The sequence below is a fragment of the Leucoraja erinacea genome, chromosome 4, assembly GCF_028641065.1.
Source record: "Leucoraja erinacea ecotype New England chromosome 4, Leri_hhj_1, whole genome shotgun sequence".
Taxonomy (NCBI): Eukaryota; Metazoa; Chordata; class Chondrichthyes; order Rajiformes; family Rajidae; genus Leucoraja; species Leucoraja erinaceus.
In genome coordinates, this window is record NC_073380.1 from 2,468,269 (window position 1) to 2,493,294 (window position 25,026).

The 25,026-nt window shown below is 44.4% G+C and overlaps 1 protein-coding gene across 1 annotated transcript in view; it reads right to left on the reverse strand.

The window, feature by feature from the left end:
* Positions 1 to 25,026, reverse strand: part of mlh1 (mutL homolog 1, colon cancer, nonpolyposis type 2 (E. coli)) — a 55,556-nt gene that overhangs the window by 28,440 nt on the left and 2,090 nt on the right. Inside the window, exons 2-8 of the mRNA XM_055633518.1 lie at positions 19,859 to 19,949; positions 18,569 to 18,667; positions 14,192 to 14,265; positions 11,004 to 11,076; positions 9,951 to 10,042; positions 6,013 to 6,055; positions 3,634 to 3,722 (exon numbers count right to left, since the gene is read on the reverse strand). Coding sequence (XP_055489493.1) covers positions 3,634 to 3,722; positions 6,013 to 6,055; positions 9,951 to 10,042; positions 11,004 to 11,076; positions 14,192 to 14,265; positions 18,569 to 18,667; positions 19,859 to 19,949 — 561 coding nt within the window. The remainder of the gene's footprint in view (positions 1 to 3,633; positions 3,723 to 6,012; positions 6,056 to 9,950; positions 10,043 to 11,003; positions 11,077 to 14,191; positions 14,266 to 18,568; positions 18,668 to 19,858; positions 19,950 to 25,026) is intronic.

The following is a 25,026-nucleotide window of genomic DNA, read 5'->3' on the forward strand; positions in this document are numbered from 1 at the left end:
TGAAATTCATCGAGTCGAAGCGTGTATTTAAATTGCCCTGATATGGATAATGAACCCGAAGTGGTTCGACCTCTATCATAGGCAAATAAATATTCATGGCCGATATCATCAAGTGAGTCCAGTGTCCTTCAGCCAAGATACCACGAGCACACAGGAATGTAACACATCGTAAAATGGTTACTGGAAAATGTGTTTGCTCTTTCAACTAGCAAACAGCAACTATTGTTTTAAATTACTCGAGTAGAACATGGCTCCATTACCATGAACACCAATTAGCAGTAGAGAGAAAAAATAAATGTTCAATAGATCTCTACACCAATTTGGTAATGCCAAGTTTAAGACTTTGTAATGGGCACCAGTTGTGAAACTAACTAGCTGATGAGCAAGTTCCGTAACTACAAACATTTTTTTAAGTGAATGAATGGATAAATTTATTGGCCAAGTATGTTCACATACAAGGAATTTGCCTTGGTGCACCGCTCGCAAGTGACAACATGACCTACAGTAACAATTAAGAATGACACATAAAACATTAAACATTAATAATAAAATATTATCGATTAAACATGTGAATTAAATAAAATACCAGAGCAAAAGTAGGCGCCAGATTTTTGGTTATGGAGTAGAGATGCTACTCGTGGAAAAAAAGCTGTTTTTATGTCTGGCTGTGGCAGCTTTGACAGTCCGGAGTCGCCTTCCAGAGAGAAGTGATTCAACAACCTTCTCAGTTGATCGAACGATTCGCTGCAGCCTCCGGATGTCGTGCTTGGTGGCTGAGCCAAACCAGACCATGATGGTGAAGGTGAGGACAAACTCTACGATGGCCGTATAGAATTGGACCATCATTGCCTGTGGCAGATTGTGTTTCTTCCGCTGCTGCAGGAAGTACGATGGTGGCCCACAATTTAATGTCCTTGCAGATGATGGTTTGCAGGAAAATAAAAGACTCCACAGATGTGACTGTGGTGTTGTTGATGGTGAGTGGGGTGAGGGGAGGGGGAACTCTCTTAATTCTTACCCCTTATTCTTAAACTGTGGCCCCTGGTTCTGGACTCCCCCAACATCGGGAACATGTTTCCTGCCTTTAGCGTGTCCAAACCCTTAACAATCTTATATGTTTCAATAAAATTCCCTCTCATCCTTCTAAACTCCAGAGTGTACGATCTCAGCCGCTCCATTCTCTCAGCATATGACAGTCCCGCCATCCCGGGAATTAACCTTGTAAACCTACGCTGCACTCCCTCAATAGCAAGAATGTCCTTCCTCAAATTAGGGGACCAAAACTGCACACAATAATTCAGGTGTGGTCTCACTAGGGCTCTGTACAACTGCAGAAGGGGCTCCTATAGAAACATAGAAATTAGGTGCAGGAGTAGGCCATTGCCCTTCGAGCCTGCACCGCCATTCAATATGATCATGGCTGATCATCCAACTCAGTATCCCGTACCTGCCTTCTCTCCATACCCCCTGATCCCCTTAGCCACAAGGGCCACATCTATCTCCCTCTTAAATATAGCCAAGGAACTGGCCTCAACTACCCTCTGTGGCAGAGAGTTCCAGAGATTCACCACTCTCTGTGTGAAAAAAGTTCTTCTCATCTCGGTTTTAAAGGATTTCCCCCTTATCCTTAAGCTGTGACCCCTTGTCCTGGACTTCCCTAACATCGGGAACAATCTTCCTGCATCTAGCCTGTCCAACCCTTAAGAATTTTGTAAGTTTCTATAAGATCCCCTCTCAATCTTCCTAGAGAGTATAAACCAAGTCTATCCAGTCTTTCTTCATAAGACAGTCCTGACATCCCAGGAATCAGTCTGGTGAACCGTCTCTGCACTCCCTCTATGGCAATAATGTCCTTCCTCAGATTTGGAGACCAAAACTGTACGCAATACTCCAGGTGTGGTCTCACCAAGACCCTGTACAACTGCAGTAGAACCTCCCTGCTCCTATACTCAAATCCTTTTGCAATGAAAGCTAACATACCATTCGCTTTCTTTACTGCCTGCTGCACCTGCATGCCTACCTTCAATGACTGGTGTACCATGACACTACTGTTTTCCCAATCGGCCACCATTTAGATAATAGTCTGCTTTCCCGTTTTTGCCACCAAAATGGATAACCTCACATTTATCCACATTATACTGCATCTGCCAAATATTTGCCCACTCACCCAGCCTATCCAAGTCACCTTGCAGTCTCCTAGCATCCTCCTCACAGCTAACACTGCCCCCCCAGCTTAGTGTAATCCGCAAACTTGGAGATATTGCCTTCAATTCCCTCATCCAGATCATTAATATATATTGTAAATAGCTGGGGTCCCAGTACTGAGCCTTGGGGTACCCCACTAGTCACTGCCTGCCATTCTGAAAAGGACCTGTTTATTCCTACTCTTTGCTTCCTGTTTGCCAGCCAGTTCTCTATCCACATCAATACTGAACCCCCAATGCCTTGTGCTTTAAGTTTGTATACTAATCTCTTATGTGGGACCTTGTCGAAAGCCTTCTGGAAGTCCAGATACACCACATCCACTGGTCTCCCCTATCCACGCTACTAGTTACATCTTCGAAAAATTCTATACTCAACTCCTCTTGTTATAAAGGCCAACATGTCATTCGCTTTCTTCACTTCCTGCTGTACCTGCATGCTTACTTTCATAGACTGATGAACAATGACCCCCAAATTCCGTTGTACTTCCCCTTTTCCCAACTTGACACCATTTAGATAGTAATCTGCCTTACTGTTTTTGATACCAAAGTGGATAACCTCACATTTATCCACATTAAACTTCATCTGCCATGTATCTGCCCACTCCCCCAACCTGTCCAAGTCACCCAGCATTCTCATAGCATCCTCCTCACAGTTCTCACTGCCACCCAGCTTTGTGTCATCTGCAAATTTGCTAATGTTACTTTGAATTCCTTCATCCAAATCATTGATGTATATTGTAAATAGCTGCGGTCCCAGCACTGAGCCTTGCGGTACCCCACTAGTCACTGCCTGCCATTCTGAAAGGGACCCATTAATCCCTACTCTTTGCTTCCTGTCTGCCAACCAATTTTCTATCCATGTCAGCACTCTACTCCCAATATAAAGTGCCCTAATGTTGGCCACTAATCACCTATGTGGGACCTTATCAAATGCTTTCTGAAATTCCATCCACTACATCCATTGGCTCTCCCTTGTCCATTTTCCTAGTTACGTCCTCAAAAATGGCAAAGTGGCCAGTTTGATGTTGGGCAACAGGGTAGTGGACGAAGCCCTAAATGTGGATAAGGCACCTCAAGCATGTTGAGCAGGTTCCTCACATAATTGGGGATGCAGGTTCAATCCTGACAAATGGATTATGTGGTATTTCTCCCTGTGACTGCATGGAATTCTTCTGGGTGTTCTGGTTTCCTTGCCCATCCCAAAGACCTGTGCAATGGTAGGTTAATTAGTCGAAGAATTAGTCACACCCTGACTGATAGAATCTTAGTGGAGCTGATGGGAATGTGGGAGGAGGTGCATAAAAGATGAATGATGGGTGTAAGTGGGTGGTTGATGGAAACAAAGTGGCCAAAGGGACTGGCTTTGTATGGGATCATTATGATTCTTGAATGAACAAGGTAACTGGCAACATTTATAAACTGGCCATACCTGGTCACTGCATTTCCAAAGATTGTTCGAATATTGTCTAGTGTTGAGGCGTTGGCCAATGTTCTCACGTCAGGAGCAGTTTCACCTTGCTAAATGAAGAACACCAAACACACAAACAATAAACACTTTTCACAGTTGCAACAATCAAAGACATAACGCAAAAGGAGAAGCAATTAAATTACTAGATAAACACATAAAAGGGAAGGGAATAGATGATGATCGCATTGAATGAACAGTAGTGGGAGGCAGTTTAGTTTTGATTATAAATAATAATAATAATAATAATAATAATGGATGGGATTTATATAGCGCCTTTCTAGATACTCAAGGCGCTTAAAAATATTATTTTTACATCGCATTATTCATTCACTCCTCAGTCACACTCGGTGGTGGTGAGCTACTTCTGCAGCCACAGCTGCCCTGGGGCAGACTGACGGAAGCGTGGCTGCTAATCTGGGCCTATAGCCCCTCCGACCACCACCAATCACTCACACACATTCACACACAGGCAAAGGTGGGTGAAGCGTCTTGCCCAAGGACACAACGATAGTATGCACTCCAAGCGGGATTCGAACCGGCTATCTTCTGGTCGCCAGCCGAACACTTAGCCCATTGCGCCATCAGTCGACCACGAATACAGCGCGGAAACAGGCCCTTCGGCCTATGCCGACCAACGATCCCTGCACAGTAACACGATCCTACACACCTTAGCGACAATTCACACCTACACCAAGCCAATTAACCTACAAACCTGTACGTGTTTGGAGTGCAGCACAAGTCACACATGGCAGGCAGTAGACTAATCTGGTCACTGCTTCCATGCTGTGCATTCAATTTATGGAATCTATTTGTCCACCTGAACATGTTGTGCCCAGTTTGTATTTCTGTGATGGTCACTTGCTCCCTATAATATTTTGCAGATGAGTTTGATGGTAACTAAAGGGGCTGTCCCACGGCGATTTTTTTGGCAACTGCCGACGTCATTGACTGACGTATCAGGGTCGCTGAAAGATTGCGAACATTTCAAAATCCAGCGGTGACAAAAAAAATGATGCGACACTCGAGGAAACACCGCGCGTCAATATGTTATCACGCCGTGACCTTTTCCGTCACATGGTACGTCAGTCAATGATGTCGGCAGTCGCCGAAGAAAAAATCGCCAAGTGGGACAGGCCCTTAAACAGCTCTGGGAAATCCACACACTTCCAAATCATTACAAGGAGTCCCACAGAAGAACTGGTACTACACGACAAAGATTAGATTTCATGACAGTACGAGACGAGCCTGCTTCTGCCTGATTTCCAAAACAGCACAAGCCATGTGTCAGGTTTTTGCCCTCAAAAGCGTTAATCTTGTTCCTCTTTCTTTAATGCACGTGACCTGCCTTTTGTTTCCAGTATATTATCTTTTTATTTAAGGTTTGCTAGTTCTGCAGTTTTTGATTTTCACCTAAAGCTTTTGCCCGCATGCATTATAATCTATATATATGAATTCTTGATCTCAGCAATGTATCCCTGTAACACAATTTGAATTATTTTTATTTCCTCTCTATTTGAAAGAGGGATACATAAACAGAATGATACGGTTGTCTGTGGGTGCATAAGTCATCAATGTTTAGTCCAGAAATGGTCACAGCAATGAACAGAATCCCAGGTTTCATAAATCAAGGCTCAGGGGGCGGCAGCGATAGAGTTGCTGCATTCAAGCGCCGATGAACTGGGTTCGATCCTGACCACGGGTGCTGTCTGTACGGAGTTTGTACGTTCTCCCCGGGACTGCGTGGGTTTTCCCCCAGATCTTCTGTTTCCTCCCACACTCCAAAGACGTACAGGTTTGCAGGTTAATTGGCTTGGTATAATTGTATATTGTCCCTAGTGTGTGTAGGGTAGTGTTAATGTGCGGGGATCGCTGGGCAGCGCGGACTCGGTGGGCCGAAAGGCCTGTTTCCGCGCTGTATCCCTGATCTAAATTTAAAAAGTACACAAGCAAAAAAATGTACAAAGAACATTTACTAATGGGCTTGGCCAAAATAGGAGCATTGTTCCCTGTTCTGGACACTTTAATACAGCGTTGTGGAGAGGTTACAGTTGAAATTGATCAGAATGATTCCAGGAAAGAGGAGCTTTAGCTGAATGGGTAGAGAGGAGAAGTTAGAGCTATTCACCTTGGCACAAAGATTAAGCAAGGATCAGATAGATTGAGTTAACATTATGTCAGCAAATCAAGTTACAATTCTATGTACTCATCACTTATTTTAGCCGCAATATTAGAATGAATGATTGCTGAACATAATGAGGAAGATGGTTGAAATGACCTTTTCTGCTGTTTGAGATTCAATGATTTCAAGAGGAAACAATTGTCCACCCATCTAGTGCTCACCTTCTTCACGGTGAAGCTCACTCCTGAATTATGAATTGCATACCTGTAAAGTAAGGTTAACCAAGATTTCAATAAAACACAAATCAATTTTCAAACGAGCATCTCCACCTATATAATCATATGACAATTACAGCACGGAAACAGGCCATCTCGACCCTTCTAGTCCGTGCCGAACACATAATCTCCCCTAGTCCCATATACCTGCGCTCAGACCATAACCCTCCATTCCCTTCCCATCCATATAACTATCCAATTTATTTTTAAATGATAAAAACGAACCTGCCTCCACCACCTTCACTGGAAGCACATTCCACACAGCCACCACTCTCTGAGTAAAGAAGTTCCCCCTCATGTTACCCCTAAACTTCTGTCCCTTAATTCTCAAGTCATGTCCCCTTGTTTGAACCTTCCCTACCCTCAGTGGGAAAAGCTTATCCACATCAACTCTGTCTATCCTCTCATCATTTTAAAAACCTCTATCAAGTCCCCCCTTAACCTTCTGCGCTCCAAAGAATAAAGCCCCTCATCTAACTAGTTTTAAAATAAACTTTATTTCACAAAGCAGGTTGTGAAGTCTGTGTTCATCTGCCCAAAGCAACAAGTACAACCATTATAATAAAATTAATTGGTTGGATATCTAGGTCCAGCATACTATCTCCACAAGAAGAACAAGAAGAAGCTTAAAAGTGAAAATGATTTTTCTATTTCAACAGACCATCTGGAAGGGATTCTTTTCCTGTAAGAAGTCATCCTGATTGTATGACAAGCATGTCAGGAGTTGCACAACGATGGAGGGAATCCAATGTTACCACATAGAAACATAGAAAATAGGTGCAGGAGTAGGCCATTCGGCCCTTCGAGCCTGCACCGCCATTCAATATGATCATCCAACTCAGTATCCCGTACCTGCCTTCTCCTCATACCCCCTGATCCCTTTAGCCACAAGGGCCACATCTAACTCCCTCTTAAATATAGCCAATGAACTGGCCTCGACTACCTTCTGTGGCAGAGAGTTCCAGAGACTCACCACTCTCTGTGTGAAAAAAGTTCTTCTCATCTCGGTCCTAAAGGATTTCCCCTCTATCCTTAATCTGTGACCCCTTGTCCTGGACTTGCCCAACATCGGGAACAATCTTCCTGCATCTAGCCTGTCCAACCCCTTAAGAATTGAGGCCTGATGCTTTGATTTCAGTGAGAGTGGAGAGCTTGCATGGGCATGGAACCAACATCCTGACAACGGCCTACAGTTTCACATGAATTGATATTTCCAGAGATTTAGGAAACACCACGAGCAAGGTTTAAACTGTTCATGTGTGAAGCTGCCAGCCTCCAACATAAAATGTCCAAATTACCGCCTGGTTCTGCTGAGCATTAAATTGGATCGTTTGTGATTCAGTTTTAGATTTTAATCGTTTCCTCAAATTGGATCTCATTTGTAGACACAAGGATTGCAGAGTTTTAGATTTATACATCACAGAAACAGGTCTCGGCCCTCAATACGATCTGACTTTTTTCCTTAGTCCCACCTGCCTGATGCCTATCACACGAACCTGCCTCCACCACTTCCACTGGAAGCTCATTCCACACCGCTACCATCTGAAGTCATGTTAGACACAAGGAATTGCACTTCTGCGCTCCAGAGAATAAAGACGCTGATTGACACATCCTTCCTATAATTGGGCGACCAAAATTGTACACCATTCTCCAGATTTGGTCTCACCAATGCCTTGTACAATTTTTAACATTACATCCCAGCTTCTATACTCAATGCTCTGATTATAAAGGCTAGCATACCAAAAGCTGGAAAGCAAACATGTGCTGGATTAACCCACCTCGAGCATGGATGGGCAACCTTAGACAGATTGTAATAAGGGGTGGCGTGAAAAAGTTAGAAGAGTGGTGGGGATGGGACAAAGTCTGCCAAGTGATCTGACAGGTGAGGGGGTGTTTTAATTGGCAGGTGGTTGGTCAAAGGTCAGAGAAGAAAAGACAAAATAGTGTGAGTTAAGGATAGGTGTGAATTGTGAAGGCAGCAGAAGGAATAAAGGTGGAAGGGGATGAGGGGAAGGGGAGAAATGTGTGCACATCCAGGTGGGCACAGGAAGGGTTACTTTGTTTGGCTCCCAATTGCGAACCATTTTAACTCCTTTTCCCCATTGCCACACTGACCATTCTGTCCTGGGCCTCCTCTATTGCCAGATTGAAGCCATACGCAAACTGGAAGAACAGTCCACTTCAGTAGCTTGCAATCGACTTCCTGGTAGGAAGTCATGATGCTGTTCCATAAGACTTTTAGTTAGGCTGCATCTGGAGTATTGTGTGCAGTTCTGATCGCCCCATTACAGGATGGATGCGGAGGCTTTGGAGAGGATGCAGAGGAGGTTTACCAGAATGCTGCCTGCATTAGAGGGTTTCAGTTACAAGAGTGGATAAACAGATTATTTTCTATGGAACGTCAGCGGTTGAGGGAAGACACAATAGAAATATATATAAAATTATGAGAGGCATAGATAGGGTGGACAATCAGAATGTTTTTCCTCGGGTGGAAATGTCCAACACCAGAAGGCATAGCTATAAGGTGAGAAGGGGGAGTTTAATGGAGAGTACACAAAAAAGCTGGGGAAACTCAGCGGATGCAGCAGCATCTATGGAGCGAAGGAAATAGGCAACGTTTCGGGCCAAAACCCTTCATAGAGTTGAATGGAGATTTTGTTTTACACAGAATATTGGGGAGCCTGGAACACATTGCTAAGGGTGTTGTTATAAAAAGAAAAAGAGATTTAGTGTGGAAATAGGCCCTTTGGCCCATCGAGTCTGCACCGTCTAACATTAGTTCTATCCTACTCACTGGGGGCATTTTACAAAAGCCAATTAACCTTCAAACCTGTACATCTAGTGAATGTGAGAGGAATGGTGCACCCGGAGAAAACAAACTATCCTGCAAGGATCCCCCCACTCCTCCTTTTCTCTCTCTCTTTCTTGTGCCCCACCTGGCCGTTCACCCATTTGTCCGTTTCCCCTTCCCCTCATCCACTTCCACCTGCATTCCCTCCTCTGACTTCACAGTTTGTGCCTCTACTACCCTTATTCTCACATTTCTTGCTTATTCATCCTTGCCCTTTGTCAAACCATCCGCCAATCATAAAACACCTTTCACGTGTATCCACTTGTCACTTGCCAGCCTTTGTCCATCCCCAATCCTCTTCTAGTTTTCACTCCCCCACCACGACAATCAGTCTGAAGAAGGATCCCGACTCGAAACATGGTTTATCCATGTCCTCCAGAGGTGCCGTCTGACCCACTGAGTTACTCCAGCACTTTGTGATTTAATGTTATTTTACTTCTCTCCTTCCCCCCTTCGAATTATATTAATTCAAAACTTCAAGAGTAATGGCAATTTTACTGAGCGAATAAATGCCTACCCCTTCCAAAATATTCCACATCTAGCCAATGTGAGCTGAATTTGCCAGCTCTAAAGTACTATAGATATTCAAGCCACTTGTAGGTGGCCAAAATACAAGTCAAGCAAGTCCACCCAGGGCGAGTCTAATCACACCTTAATCTCATCTAAAGTGAAATTATTCACCTCTCATCTTAGACCAGTGGTTCTTAACCTTTTTGGCACCAGTACGCGCATACACGAACAAAATACTGTGTGTGGTATGTACTTTTGTTAGGTTCCTCATTGTTGGGCTCAACAAATTGATATGGTATTTGTGTCCCCTTAATGTTATTTGTGTCCCGTTCATGACCCCCGGCAAAGCCCCAAACGACCCCCATAGGGGGTCACGACCCCCAGGTTAAGAACCACTATCTTAGACCATAGATCACATCCTCGTATCCTTCAGCAGTTTCATTTATAAAGCAATAAAGCAATAAATTCCATTAAAACTGAGCTGCTCAGGTGCAATCAAGAATATTAATACAATTCTTAAAACCTGCTCACAACTTCCACGATTTTGGAAAACTCATCACTGGGATTTTTGAGAGCCTTCCTGCGTGTGGCAATATTGTAGAAGAGGTCTTCCACCTGTAAGGATATGTCAACATCATGTCACTGCACTAAATATTCCAACAGCACTTCAATAAATCAGAACACACTATCAATATATCTGGGCCGAGTGGTTTTAAGGACAAACTGAGCTGTGACATAATTCAACTGTGTCATGGGTGGTGGGTGTATGGAACAAGCTGCCAGGGGGGGTTGTTGAGGCAGGGACTATCTCAACATATAAGAATCAGTTAGGCAGGCAGATGGGACAAGTGTAGCTGGGACATGTTGTCCGGAACTGTGGTACAGAATGTAGTTCTGTGAACTAAGATTTATGATAAGAGGCATAGATAGGGTAGATAATCAAAATCTTTATTTGCATGTTAGAAGTATCAAACATAAGACTGCTTAGACTTAAGGTGCGAGGAAAAGAAGATGGGCGAAAAAGGTCAGCAGAGCATGGTGGAACCAAGGACTCGTTTCTGTTATACAACCATCACTATTTCCTCAGCATCCACCCAACCCCATCATATCCTTTCTACAGTGAACACAAGTGGATGTATCATTTCAACTGTAGTCCAAACAGTGTTCAAGAAGGAACTGCAGATGCTGGAAAATCGAAGGTACACAAAAATGCTGGAGAAACTCAGCGGGTGCTGCAGCATCTATGGAGCGAAGGAAATAGGTGACGTTTTCGGGCCGAAATGTCACCTATTTCCTTCGCTCCATAGATTCTGCTGCACCCGCTGAGTTTCTCCAGCATTTTTGTAGTCCAAACATACATACAGGTCCAAAATTGAGTTTGTTCTTACTGCTTTTAACTGTACCATAATGACAATCCTCTCAACATTTGAGAGGAGCCCACAAGTCTTATAAAAGAAAACAAAATGAGCAAAGTTGCATAAAAGTCAGGTGGAATTTGGTTGTTTTCAAATGGAGCCCATGGAACAAAGATCGAGAAATATCACAAGAAGAAATATAGTATTGAAGAGGGACGTACCGTTATCTGTGTGCCTTGGTTTCCAGCACATGGTTTTGGTGGAGCCTTTAATTTCCCATCACAGTAGTTACATCTTCCAAAAAAAAAAAGCAAGTTTATATAAATGACTAGAAAACAAACATAATTAAACTACTATCCCCTTTCTTCATTACTGCCTCAAGCAAAATAGCTGATTTGGAACTTCCCATTCATGCTCATTGTTAAGACATTGAGGATTGGCTACCAAGTTCTCATCCTGTAAGGGCTGCATAAGGCACAACGGTAGAGTTGCTGCCTTATAGCGCCAAAGACACAGGTTCGACCCTGACTACAGGTGCTGTCTGTACAAACAGGAGTTTGTACGTTCTCCCTGTGACCGACTGGGTTTTCTCTGGGTGCTACGGTGTTAAAGCTCACTCCACTCGGATAGTAGAATAAATCAAAGAGTCAAAAATTTCTGTACTAAGTCACTTTACTAGGTCACCAAGGTGAAATAGAAAAAACAGTCAAACATAGAAAATAGGTGCAGGAGTAGGCCATTCGGCCCTTCGAGCCTGCACCGCCATTCAATATGATCATGGCTGATCATCCAACTCAGTATCCTGCACCTGCCTTCTCTCCATACCCCCTGATCCCTTTAGCCACAAGGGCCACATCTATCTCCCTCTTAAATATAGCCAATGAACTGGCCTCAACTACATTATGTGGCAGAGAATTCCAGAGATTCACCACTCTCTGTGTAAATTTTTTTTTTCTCATCTCAGTCCCAAAAGATTTCCCCCTTATCCTTAAACTGTGACGCCTTGTTCTGGACTTCCCCAACATCGGGAAAATCTTCCTGCATCTAGCCCGTCCAACACCTTAAGAATTTTATAAATTTCTATAAGATCCCCCCTCAATCTTCTAAATTCTAGCGAGTACAAGCCGAGTCTATCCAGTCTTTCTTCATATGAAAGTCCTGACAACCCAGGAATCAGTCTGGTGAACCTTCTCTGTACTCCCTCTATGGCAAGAATGTACTTCCTCAGATTTGGAGACCAAAACTGTACGCAATACTCCAGTTGTGGTCTCACCACGACCCTGTACAACTGCAGTAGAACCTCCCTGCTCCTATACTCAAACCCTTTTGCTATGAATGCTAACATACCATTCGCTTTCTTCACTGCCTGCTGCACCTGCATGCCTACTTTCAATGACTGGTGTACCATGACACCCAGGTCTCGTTGCATCTCCCCTTTTCCTAATCGGCCACCATTCAGATAATAGTCTACTTTCCCGTTTTTGCCACCAAAATGGATAACCTCACATTTATCCACATTATACTGCATCTGCCAAACATTTGCCCACTCACCCAGCCTATCCAAGTCACCTTGCAGTCTCCTAGCATCCTCCTCACAACTAACACTGCCCCCCAGCTTCGTGTCATCCGCAAACTTAGAGATGTTGCATTCAATTCCCTCGTCCAAATCATTAATATATATTGTAAATAGCTGGGGTCCCAGCATTGACCCCACTAGTCATTGCCTGCCATTCTGAAAAGGACCTGTTTACTCCTACTCTTTGCTTCCTGTTTGCCAGCCAGTTCTCTATCCACATCAATACTGAACCCCCAATATCGTGTGCTTTAAGTTTGTATAATAATCTCTTATGTGGGACCTTGTCGAAAGCCTTCTGAAAGTCCAGATATAACACATCCACTGGTTCTCCCTTATCCACTCTACTAGTTACATCCTCGAAAAATTCTATAAGATTCGTCAGACATGATTTACCTTTCGTAAATCCATGCTGACTTTGTCCAATGATTTCACCACTTTCCACTTTCCAATCCCATCTTTAATAACTGACTAGCAGTTTCCTCACTACTGATGTTAGACTAACTGGTCTGTAATTCCCCGTTTTCTCTCTCCCTCCCTTGTTCTTCTTACAGCTTGCTGGTATCAGTATTAGAGTTCCAGACTCCTGGGAACATCCCTTATCTCTATTCTCATTGAGACAGTGAAGGTCGTTTTATTACAAGCTCTGTGTTCAGGATTTTTTGCAGCCGCCTAAATTGGCCAATATTTTAAACTGTTACCAGCATGCTGTGTACAAAATGGAGGTTAATAGCAAATTCAACTAAATAAGCTAAATAAGATGGAGAATAACCACACTAACTTTCACTCCGGTTTCCTTCGACGTGCAGGTTTGTAGGTTAATCGGCATCTGTAAATTGCCCCCAGTGTGTAGGATGCAAAACTGGGATAACATAGAACTAATGTACGGGGGATCATTGGTCAGTAAGGACTCGATGGACCAAAATGCTTGTTTCTAGGCTATATCTCTAAATTACTTGTGGACAACTCACACCTGGATGGCTGGTTCCAAAAATCATCCTATTACCTCATCTAGTTTAGTGAAACAGCATGGAAACAGGCCCTTTGGCCCACCGTGTCAATTCCGACCATTGATCACTCTAGTTCGATGTTATCCCACATTCGTATCCACTCCGGACCACATTAGGGGCCATCATAACGGCCCGCAGCTCCAGCCCCTTCCCCTCTGGTCCCCCTTGCTGGCTCCTGCCCCCTCTCCCGTGATAAACCCCTCTCCCCCATGGCTCTTCCCCCGTCTTTTCTCTGAGCTCCCCCCCCCCCCCCCCCCCACACAACCCCCCCCCCCACACCCCCCCCCCCCACAACCCACCCCCCCCACACACCCCCCCCCCACACCCCCTCCCCCCACAAACCCTACCCCCCCCCCCCCCCCACACACCCCCCCCCCCACACACCCCTCCCCCCCACAACCCCTCCCCCCACAACCCCCCCGCCTACACACACCCCTCCCCCTCACACCCCCCCCCCCCCACATACCCCCCCCCCTGCCCACACACTCCTCCCCGCCCCCAATTCAGGTCTCTGGTGCTGTAGGAAGCAGCTCTACCAGCTGTGCCACTGACCTGCCTCAAGTGCTGGGGAAAAAAATACTTTTCTCTCCTTCTGGGTGCTTTAAGTAAACCCCTATTGACAAGTCCAACCAGATCATCAGCCGTCACGGAACATTTCCTTAGAGCACGCCATCAACACACTTTCATTCTCAGGTCCAAGTGGAATGTCATAATGAACAAATCCACAAACCTCTGTCATGCTCTCCACGAGTTTATGGCCACAAAGTTACAAATGTTCCAAAAGCACACTCATCTTTAAACAGCATTCGAAAATCAAATTATTTACCTCAATGCACACTTCCCATCAGCAGTTTTTGTTGTTACCGTGACATGTGCCACATGGCTTATGCTGGCAAGAGCCTAAAAATGAGGAAGTATTCTCATAAGATAATGCATTTGTATCAACATCACAGCCTGAAAGATATTCTCAATTGCTGGAAAGCCAGGAACTTATCAAGAGATCGACTCCCCATGATATTCCCCAGTAATGACCCAAAGATTGATACAAAATGCAAAGGTAGAAATGACATGGACACTCAAGAAACTTGCCAGAGTCTTTTCTAATGGGCAGAACTCTTGACTACACTGTGATTGATGGTATTGCAAAGCAGAGCACCAATTGTTGACACAACAGTAAACATGGGCAGTGTTTTTGAGACACAAGAAACTGCTGATGCTGGAATCTTGAGCAAAAAAATCAAAGTTTGTGGAGGGAGACGGACAGATGACATTTTGGATCGGAGCCCTTCTGATGAAATAGTCATACAGCACAAAAACAGGTTCTTGGGTCCAACTTCCCCACCCTGTCTACATTAGTCCCACCTATACGCCTTTGCTAACATCCCTCCAACTTTTCCTATCAAGGAACCTGTCCAAATGTCTTTTAAATATTATTACAGTACCTGCCTCAACTATTTCCTCTGGAGACCCGTTCCATTTACCCACCAGCCTCTGTGTGAGTTGGTGGGAGGAAGCTGCGAAAGCTAGCTAGGGGTAAGGAAAAGTAGACACAGAAACTGCAGATGCTAGTAGGACCTGAGAGCGAAAAAAACACAAAATGCTGGAATAACTCAGTAGGTCAGACAGCAATTCTGGAGAACATGGATAGAACTACAGTACAGGGACAAGCTGAACATCCGCATTCCTACCTGTTTACATGTCTGTCTAAATGCCTCTTAAACGCTGCTCTTTAATTCAGTGACAGGAGCAAGTAGTGCAATAAATTTTATTCATTCACCAATGGATTCATTTACTTTTCAGGTTAAAAAAGTAGTTATAACCAAGAATGGATCACTCTTCAGTAACAGATTTGAGAGTCCAGAATTTATCTTGTTACAATAGTTTTTCTTCGTTGAGTACATGCAAGGGCCAAAAGCAACAGGTTGTGATGAATTGGGTAACTCAGCTGCAGGATAATAACTGTTCAAGAAGTTTCTTATAGAAACTTACAAAATTCTTAAGGGGTTGGACAGGCTAGATGCAGAAAGATTGTTCCCGATGTTGAGGAAGTCCAGGACAAGGGGTCACAGTTTAAGGATAAGGACCAAGATGAGAAAAACATTTTTCACACAGAGAGTGGTGAATCTGTGGAATTCTCTGCCACAGAAGGTAGTTGAGGCCAGTTCTGCTTTTCTCGCTGTACATACTTCCTCTGGGTTCCATCCTTAGAAAGCATGGCATCTCTTTCCACTGTTATGCAGATGATACCCAGCTTTATTTACCGCTGAGGGGGGAAGACGCCTTTTCTGTAAAATCGCTTCTGTCTTGTCTTGATGACATTAAGTCCTGGCTGGCCCTAAACTTTCTTGGATTTAATGAAAAGAAGACAGAGGTGATTTTATTTGATCCCAATGGCTGCCGTGAACCTCCATTTGTTGATTTAGGTCCATTGTCAAGGTACGTGAAGCCAACAGTTGTGAACCTGGGTTTTAGGATGGACAATGACTTTAAATTAGATCGCCAAATATGCGCGGTGGTTAAGTCCAGCTTCTTTCACCTAAGGAAGCTGGCGAAGGTGAAGCCCATTCTCGAGCGGCAGCATTTTGAGACGGTAATCCATGCCTTTATTACATCTAGGCTGGATTACTGTAACGCGCTCTATTTTGGTGTTGCTCGTCCTTCACTGGCTCGTCTCCAGTTGGTTCAGAATGCTGCTGCTCGCCTTTTAACAGGGACTCGAAAGAGGGAGCACATATCGCCAATTCTGGCCTCCCTCCACTGGCTCCCGGTGCACTTTCGAGTTCATTTTAAGATACTGTTATTTGTTTTTAAATCTCTGAATGGGCTCGCCCCGCCTTACCTCTCTGAGCTGCTCCACCCATACGCTCCTGCCTGGTCCCTCAGGTCAGCTGGTCAGCTGCTCCTGGAGGTACCGAGGTCTAGTCGGAGGCTCAGAGGGGATAGAGCCTTCTCTGTTGCTGCTCCGGCACTCTGGAACACCCTGCCGTTGCACATCAGACAGGCCCCCTCACTGTCCATCTTCAAATCCAGTGTTAAAACACATTTGTACTCCCTGGCTTTTGACCATGCCTGAAGCTTTGCTTCTGTTTGTGGTGTTTTTGATGTTTCTTTATTTTACATGTCTTTTCCTACTATTTCTTTTGATTGTTATTTTTGGTGTGTATTAACTTTTTTGTCAATGATTAGTGATGTACAGCACTTTGTTGCAGCTATGTTTGTTTTTAAAGTGCTCTATAAATAAAATTATTATATTATATTATTTATTAGTTCATTGGCTCTATTTAAGAGGGAGTTAGATGTGGCCCTTGTGGCTAAAGGGATCAGGGGGTATGGAGAGAAGGCAGGTACAGGATACTGAGTTGGATGATCAGCCGTGATCATATTGAATGGCGGTGCAGGCTCGAAGGGCCGAATGGCCTACTCCTGCACCTATTTTCTATGTTTCTATGTTTCTATGTAAGAAGGAACTGCAGATGCTGGAAAATCAAAGGTAGACAAAATTGCTGGAGAAACTAAGCGGGTACGGCAGCATCTATGGAGCGAAGGAAATAGGCAAAGCTTCGGGCCGAAACCCTTCTTCTGACCACGATAATAACTGGGCACTCTCTTTTGTCTTCTCCCGGGATTGTCATCATGCAGAAGTTAATGCCAAAAAACTGTCAGGTCAGACAACATCCATGGGGAGCATTAAGGTCAATAATTTCTCATCAGGACATGACATTGAGATAAACAAGTGTGTTTTTAAAAGGGAAAACGCAGGGTGCTGGAGTAGCTCAGCAGGTCAGACAGTATCTCAGGAGAAGGTACACAAAAATGCTGGAGAAACTCAGCGGGTGCAGCAGCATCTATGGAGCGAAGGAAATAGGCAACGTTTTGGGCCGAAACCCTTCTTCAGTACACTTGGTTCTAAAAGAGTATTTTTAAGTTGCAGAGACCTTTTGCAGTTATTTTCCTTTAATACTATTCAAATCAATGACACATCACTTCCAAGGTGCCCCATCCAAACTAATCCAACCTGCCTGTTTGCCCCATATCCCCCCCCCAAACCTTTTCTATCCATGTAACTGTCCAAATATCTTTTAGATATTGTTCTACTTTCTGCCACAACCACCTTCCCCTGCAACTCATTCCATACACCCTCTGTGTGAAAAAGATGTCCCTCAGATTTCCATTTCCCCTCTCACCTTAAACTTAGGTCTGCTTGTTCTTGATACGGGGGGGGGGGGGGGGGATCATTTAATAGGAACCCGAGGGGTAACCTTTTTTACACAAAAGGTTGGGTGCATGGGAAGAACTGCCAGAGCAGGTAGTTGAGGCAGGTACTATCGCAATGTTTAAGAAGAAATTGGACAGGTGCATGGATAGGGTAGGTTTCGAGGGACATGGGTGAATCGCAGGCAGGTGGGACTAGTGTAGACGGGGCATGTTGGTCGGCGTGGGCAAGTTGAGCCAAAGGTCCTGTTTCCATGCTGTATGACTATCTCTTTCAATGCTTGCTGTATTGACATATTATACTCTTGTTTTACGAACCAGTCCCCCAGATCCATCCATAGTGCAACAATTTATCAACCCACCCGATTTAAATCATATTTTAGTCAGTCCTTAAATGCTTTTTGCTCAGTGCTAAAATAATGCATATAATAATGGTGATTCTCCAATTGCCATTTCAATTGTCCCCAAACAGTTTGGTCACAATCTTGTAAGTGATTGATTGAACTGCATGATACAGCTTGGAAAAGTGCTCTTCAGCCCATTGAGTCCACACTGACCATCAATCACCCGTTCACAATAGTTCCATGTTATCCTACTTTCGCAACCACTCCTTACACTAGGCCCAATCAAACTGCAAACCCAGTGATCTTTGGGATGGGGAAAGAAATCGGAGCACCCTGAGGAAATCTTCACACGACGGGGAATGTTCAAATCCCACACCTGACAGCTTCGGAGGTCAGGATCAAGCCTGGGTCACTGGTGCTGTGCAGCAGCAGCAGCAGTTCTACCTGCTGCACTATTGCGTCACTGGCGGGTATTATGCATTTACAAATATTAAAACCTACCGTGAATTGATGGATTGATTTCCAAGCAGCTGGCAAATATTCGTTTTTTCTTCAGGAATTAATTACAGGCTACACAACAAGATACTTCCAGGCACAAACAGACAATGAATGGAACGGCATGGACTATAATCAACTTTCAAACATACCTCCCCTCTAAATCCGTAAGTGCAGATGCCGGCAAGATCTTCAAATTTCTGTAACTTGCTTGTAGTAAATCTTTCACAAAGTATTTCCAAATCTTCCTTCTGTTTATGAAAAAATATGGCACATTGTAAAAAATAAAACATAGTTGGGCAAACAACCCACATTTAAACTGTTCAAAAAAAGTTAAAATTGTGCTGGACAAAATTGCAGCTTTTTCGTCAAACAGGCAATGGAAAGATGGCAAATGTAGTAAGACTGATAATCATTTGGGGAAATGAGTGGTGCAATGGAAGATGGAGGGGGAGGCATTTAATAGGAACCTGAGGGGTAATTTTATTTTTACAAACACCAGGTGGCGGGTGTATGAGACCAACTGCTGGAATAGGTAGTTGAGGCAGGGACTCGCAACGTTTAAGAAACATGCAGACAGGGTCATGGATAGTCTGAAGAAGGGTTTCGGCCCGAAACGTCGCCTATTTCCTTCGCTCCATAGATGCTGCTGCACCCGCTGAGTTTCTCCAGCAATTTTAGTGTACCTAGGGTCATGGATAGGATAGGATTAAATAGATATGGGCCAAACGCAGGCAGGTGGGACTAGAATAGATGAGACATGTTCGCAGTGTGGGCTAGTTGGGCCAAAGGGCCTGTTTCAACGCTAACAGCGCGTCAGGCAGCATCACTACAGAACATGGATAGATGACGTCAGGACCCTTCTTTAGACTCAGTTTTTTGGGCTAGGATCCTTCTTCAGACAGGCTGCGAGGCCTTTGATACAAGTAAAAGTTCCCAAAAAGTGGAAACATAGGGAGATAGAATTATTAAGATGGTATATGGTATGCATATATTCATTGGTTGACGAATTGAGTATTGGAGTTAGATGGCATGTTGCAGTTATACAAATTGTTGGTTAGACTGCGCTTTGAGTATTGTATGCAGTGGTGGTCAACATGCTACTGGAAGGGTGTGATTATGCTTGAGAGGTTGCAGAAAAGATACATAAGTGAGTGGCTTGAGTTCATTTCCAAACTCCTAGACCTAGATATCAGCTACTGGATGCCTGACTTGCTAACCCACAAACCACAGTCAGGGAAGATAGGTGACAACACCACCTCCACAATCATTCTTTATATTGGTGACACCATTGTTGTAGGCTGAATCACAAGCAATGATGAAACAGAGAAGAGGAATGAGATAGAGAACTTAGTAACATGGTGTCAGCTCAGCAACCCCTCCCTCAATGTCAGCAAGATAAAAGATTCTCATGTGTGCTTTTTATTTTAAAGAGATCTTACCCTGATACCGGTCCCATTATCCTGGATCTGAATCAATTTCAGTCCACCATCCTTTAAAATAACTTGAATATTTGTAGATTTGGCATCCAAACTGTGAACAAAAAAAAAATTCATATTCTCATAATCAAACCAAAGGGAAGTTCAAAAAAAACTTGCAGAATATACCCAAGATAATCAGAAAATATGGCTGATATATTAGTTTGGTGTATAGCAATGCAAGTTGTGACCACAGAACACAAGTCTATTCATCTTTTGAAAATGCAAATTCTTAGAATAAATAGACTATGACAAGGACAATTGTATTGCCCGTCTGCAAGCATCTATGAGAAGGTAACGCTGTTAGATATGTCTTCAATGGCTACAGCACAAGTACATAGAACAGACAGTACAAGTGCATAAGTCAAGTCAAGTAAAGTCACATACACACGAGATGAACAGTGCCCTTCAGCCCACACTTTTGTGCCCAAACAAATTATGATAACACCAATTCTTTTACAAATGATATAGAAGGAAAAACGTTCTGTTTGTCCCTGGTGAGAAAGGCATGATCCATATGCCTCTAAACTCCCCCAATTCGTTCTCATGTGGCAATCTATAGGCCTCGTAGCGGCTAAACGCCGCTGGAAGATTATATTTGCTCCACCACACCACCCTGTTGCAATGCGTTCAGTTCCCCTCCACCGAACGCACTACTATCTGCAGAGCCTTCTTGTCCTTGGCAGAGCAATTCCCAAACCAGATGGTAATGTCCCGGACAAGATGCTTTCCACCACCGCTGCGTAGGAGCACTGTAGGATCCTCGGACTGTCACTGAATTTTATTGCCAGTGTGTTCAGACCGCTGCCTTGCGGTACTCACCAGTGCAGGCGACTCCCATAAAAATGAATGCGGACTCCCGATATTTAAAAATCTCACAAATATACTCAATGGAGTGACGAACTCGGATGATGCCTAAAGTCCTGATCAGTTCCCGAGTAATTGCTGCTCCTGGCACCCTAGAAGCCAGGTATCATCGTTGTCTGAGTGAATGTCATCAGCAAACTTAATTATTGAATTGGAGCTGAACCTAGCCACACAGTCATGTGTGTACAGGGAGTACAATAGGGGGCTGAGGACGCAACCCTGGGGCGATCCTGTGCTCAGGGTGAGGGACTAAACCAGTAAAGCACAGGAACAGGCCCTTCAGCCCACAATGTTTGTGCCCAACATGATGCAAGTGCCTGATACAGTTCTCCGGATCCCTCTAAACCAGGTTCATGTTCTAATCTATAGGGCGCTGCCTCCACCACCACCCCTGCAATGCGTTCAGGCCTCCACCTCTTTATCGCGACTGCCACTCACCTTATAGCTATGCCCTCTAGTCTTGGCCATTTCTGACTGTCACTGTAGTTTACAGTGTGTTCAGACCATCCCCTCGGTAAAATGCACGACTCCCATACAAATGAACGGGCTCCCGTAAAATCTAAAAATTAACTTGACGAACTTGGCCGCTGATGTTCCCGAGTAATTGCTGCTCTTGCCCTAGAAGCCAGGATCAAGTGAATGGGACGAATTTTTGATGTAGCTCTATATGTGCTGCTTCTTGTGGATTGCACCCTGTGCTGTTGCGATACAGAGATAACAAAGAGCAGTGCGGTGGCTACTGCAGCTGCCTCACAGCTCCGGACACCCAGGTTCATTTCTAATGGGCCTGTCCCACTAAGGCGACTCTTTACGCGACTGCCAGGGACTAATTTTAATGGAATTCACCTACGACACCTGGCGACAACTACCTACTTCAGCAAAAATTGTCACCACGGTTGCCGGAAAAGTTTAAACATGTAGTCGCCCAACAAAATTGCCTAAGTGATGAGAGTATTATGTACCATCCCAATCTCAAATCCCAAATCAGAAAGTGATGGGAGTCAATGGGGATGCAGGTGAATAAAAATATAATTCATGTGGCTTGGTACTTGATCTTTGGCATGGAGACACGGAGGCTGAAATCTATGTCTGTCTCTATGCTGCCCCTCTCTATGAATAATTGATAGATTAGGAGGCCAATGTAGCAGGTCCTGGATTTTTGTCAAGCTAAGATTACTGCACTGGAGTCATCCAAGTAAGCGGAGGATATTCAACACCTGACATGGATCTTGTAGGCAGTGAAGAAGCACTATGGAAACAGAATGCATATCTATCACTTAGCACAAGGTACAGCATCTGACCTGCTCATAGGCACGATATTTATATTTGCTTGTCTGTCCAGAGGTGACTGCAGAGACAGTCTATGCATTGGTTGGAATCTACCAAAGTTCCTTGAAAGGTTCCAGAGTTCCAAATGTAATGCCATTGTACAAGAAGGGGGAAGAAACTACAGGCCATTTAACTTGACATCCATCATTGAGAAAATTCACTGCATAAACAGAAGTTAGAGCAAGATATTGAGAAAACTCTTAGTAACATGGCTCCATGGCAATAGCCTCTAATTCAATGTCAGCAAGATGGAAGAGCTAGTTATTGACTACAGGAAACATGGTGGAGTACATGCTCCAGTCAAAGGTGCCCAGGCATGATATTCACCTCCAGAAAAAAAGTAGGAAGTATTGGCCGGGGGTCCTAGAGGCCGGCTAGGTCCAGGGGCTGGGTCCAGGGGCTTCAGGGGGCTCCTGCATTTTCCATAAATTGAAAGTTATGGGCCTGTCCTACGAGCATGCGACTCCATGTGGCAAGCGCGACCTAAAGGGCCTGTCCACGCGACTCCATGCGGCAAGCGCGACCTAACATGATCGCTTGAGCCGTACGGCCTCTTAGGGCCGGTCCCACTTCGATCGGCGGAGTCGTATGGAGTTGTGCGGAGCTGGTCCCGACATCACGCGGGGCTCCGATAAAATTGACCGTGTTCAAAAATTCCGCGCGTCAACGGCCTGCCGGCCCGCAGCCGCCTCGACGCCGTACGTCACGCGCGAACTTCCCGCGGACTTCGCTCGAACTTCATGTCACTCACTCGACCTCCGCGCGGCCCCCGCTGCTGGTTTGGTCGCGCTTGCCGCATGCGCTCATGGGACAGACCGTCTAGGTCGCGCTTGCCGCATGCAGGCGCATTCCCGTTGGACAGGCCCTTAATTCATTAGCTTTCTGCTGGTAGTTTACTTAACAGAAGCTTTGAATTTTTCTAACACATAACCAGTAAAATAACCCCCAAAAGATAAATATTTCATGAAATAATTGACTTCATAGAGCTAAAAAAAATCTTTACAAAAATGTTTCTAGAGGTTCCAGAATTTCTAAATGAGCTATTTGTAGAGATGCCAAAAGAACACAAAAGTAAAACCTACACATCACCTTAGAAAGGTACCATCTCAAGGCTTAATTATGCACAATAGTACAAGGCACAGTTAACTGTCAATACACTGATGTCACATCTACAACGCTAAGAAGGTAGAAAACTAAAAACCTCTGCCAATAACAATTCCCAATATAAACAGAAAATCACCAGAAAGGGGAGGGGGTAGCCACTGCCCGGGAGGTAGGGCCCCGCATCTCTCTAAAGCCCACTATCACCACCGGTACCATTCCCTTTCCCATCACGGCTCCATATGGGAAACACAAAACACTGTCATGTTCATTTATTTATTTCCCCCACAAGAGAGGAGGGGTCAACGCCCCACAGCCATCACCCCCCCCCCCCCCTTCTTAGCTGTCCGGGCAACCCGGTCACCCTGAGCCCCCGCTCCCGTTTGTGGCCTCGCGTCTCACCAGCATCGGAAGAATATCATGCCCGGATGCCCAAGAGAGAAACATTAAAAAAATAGAAAAATAGGTGGAGTAGACCATTCTGCCCTTCGAGCCAGCACCGCCATTCAATATGATCATGGCTGATCATCTAAAATCAGTACCTCTTTCCTGCTTTTTCCCCATAATCCCGTGATTTCTTTAGCCCTAAGAGCTGAATCTTACCCCTCTTGAAAACATCAAGTGAATTGGCCTCCACTGCCTTCAAGTGAAGACGTTTTTCCTCATCTCAGTCCTGAATGGCCTCCCCTTATCCTTAAACTGTGACCCCTGGCTCTGGACTTCCCCCCAACATCGGGAACATTTTTCCTGCATCTAGCCTATCCAATCCTTTGAGAATTTTATATATTTCTATAAGATGGTCAAGAATATCACCGCAAACTGTCCATCAACTGCATTGAAGCTGCAACCAAGGCAGCACACTGCAATGTCTCTACTTCTTAACAAGACATGGGACGTTTGGCATGTCTCCAACAATTCTTAACTTCAGCAACGTTGTAGAAAGTATCATATCGAGCTGCATCACAGCTTGGTTTGGAAACAGCAATGCCCAAAACAGCAGGGTTGTGGATTCACCCAGTCCCTCATTAAATCAGTACTTTTCTTCCTCCCCTCCCCCCTCCCCCATCGACACTTCAGCAACCTAAATCAGTGGATTCCCAACCTGGGGCCAAAGGCAAATTTCAGGGGGGCCACAGATTTTTTTGGGGGATTTAGGATTTAGGTTGGGATCATTTTTTTGGGGATCAGGTTCAATGAAGGGGGCCACAGAGCTACCACCCTGTTTCAGTTCTAATAAATTTAAATCTATGTAGTTGAAATATTTTTGATGTTTGTGGAATAGAATAAAAGAGAATATATGTGCAATTAATAGACACTGATATTTTTATGGAAGGTATTATAATATTGAAGTACTTTTTTTCTGCTAATAATGTCGGGGGGGGGCAGAAAAATTTAAAGATCCCAAGGGGGCCATGAGCTAAAAAAGGTTGGGAACCACTGACCTAAATAACCAAGCACCATTTACACCTTTGCCTTTTCCTATTCTCTCCTCTCCCATCATGCAGAAGATACAAAAGGTGGAAACTATGTACCACCACATTCAGGAACAGATTCTTCTCTGCCGTTATCAAACTACTGAATTGTCTCCGATAAGCTAGGGTGTTGTCCGATATACAATTTTTTTTTTTGACTGCACTTTCTCTCTAACGTTGTGACACCATATTGTGCACTCTGGTATTTTTCTCGTTCCACTGTTGGACATGTTTATTCATGTACAGTATGATTTGACTGGAAAGCATGCAAAGGTTTTCATGTATGTCGGTACTTGTGACAATAATAAGCAAATACCAAAAATCACATGACAATCAGAGAGTTAACACAATTTTGTGAAAATG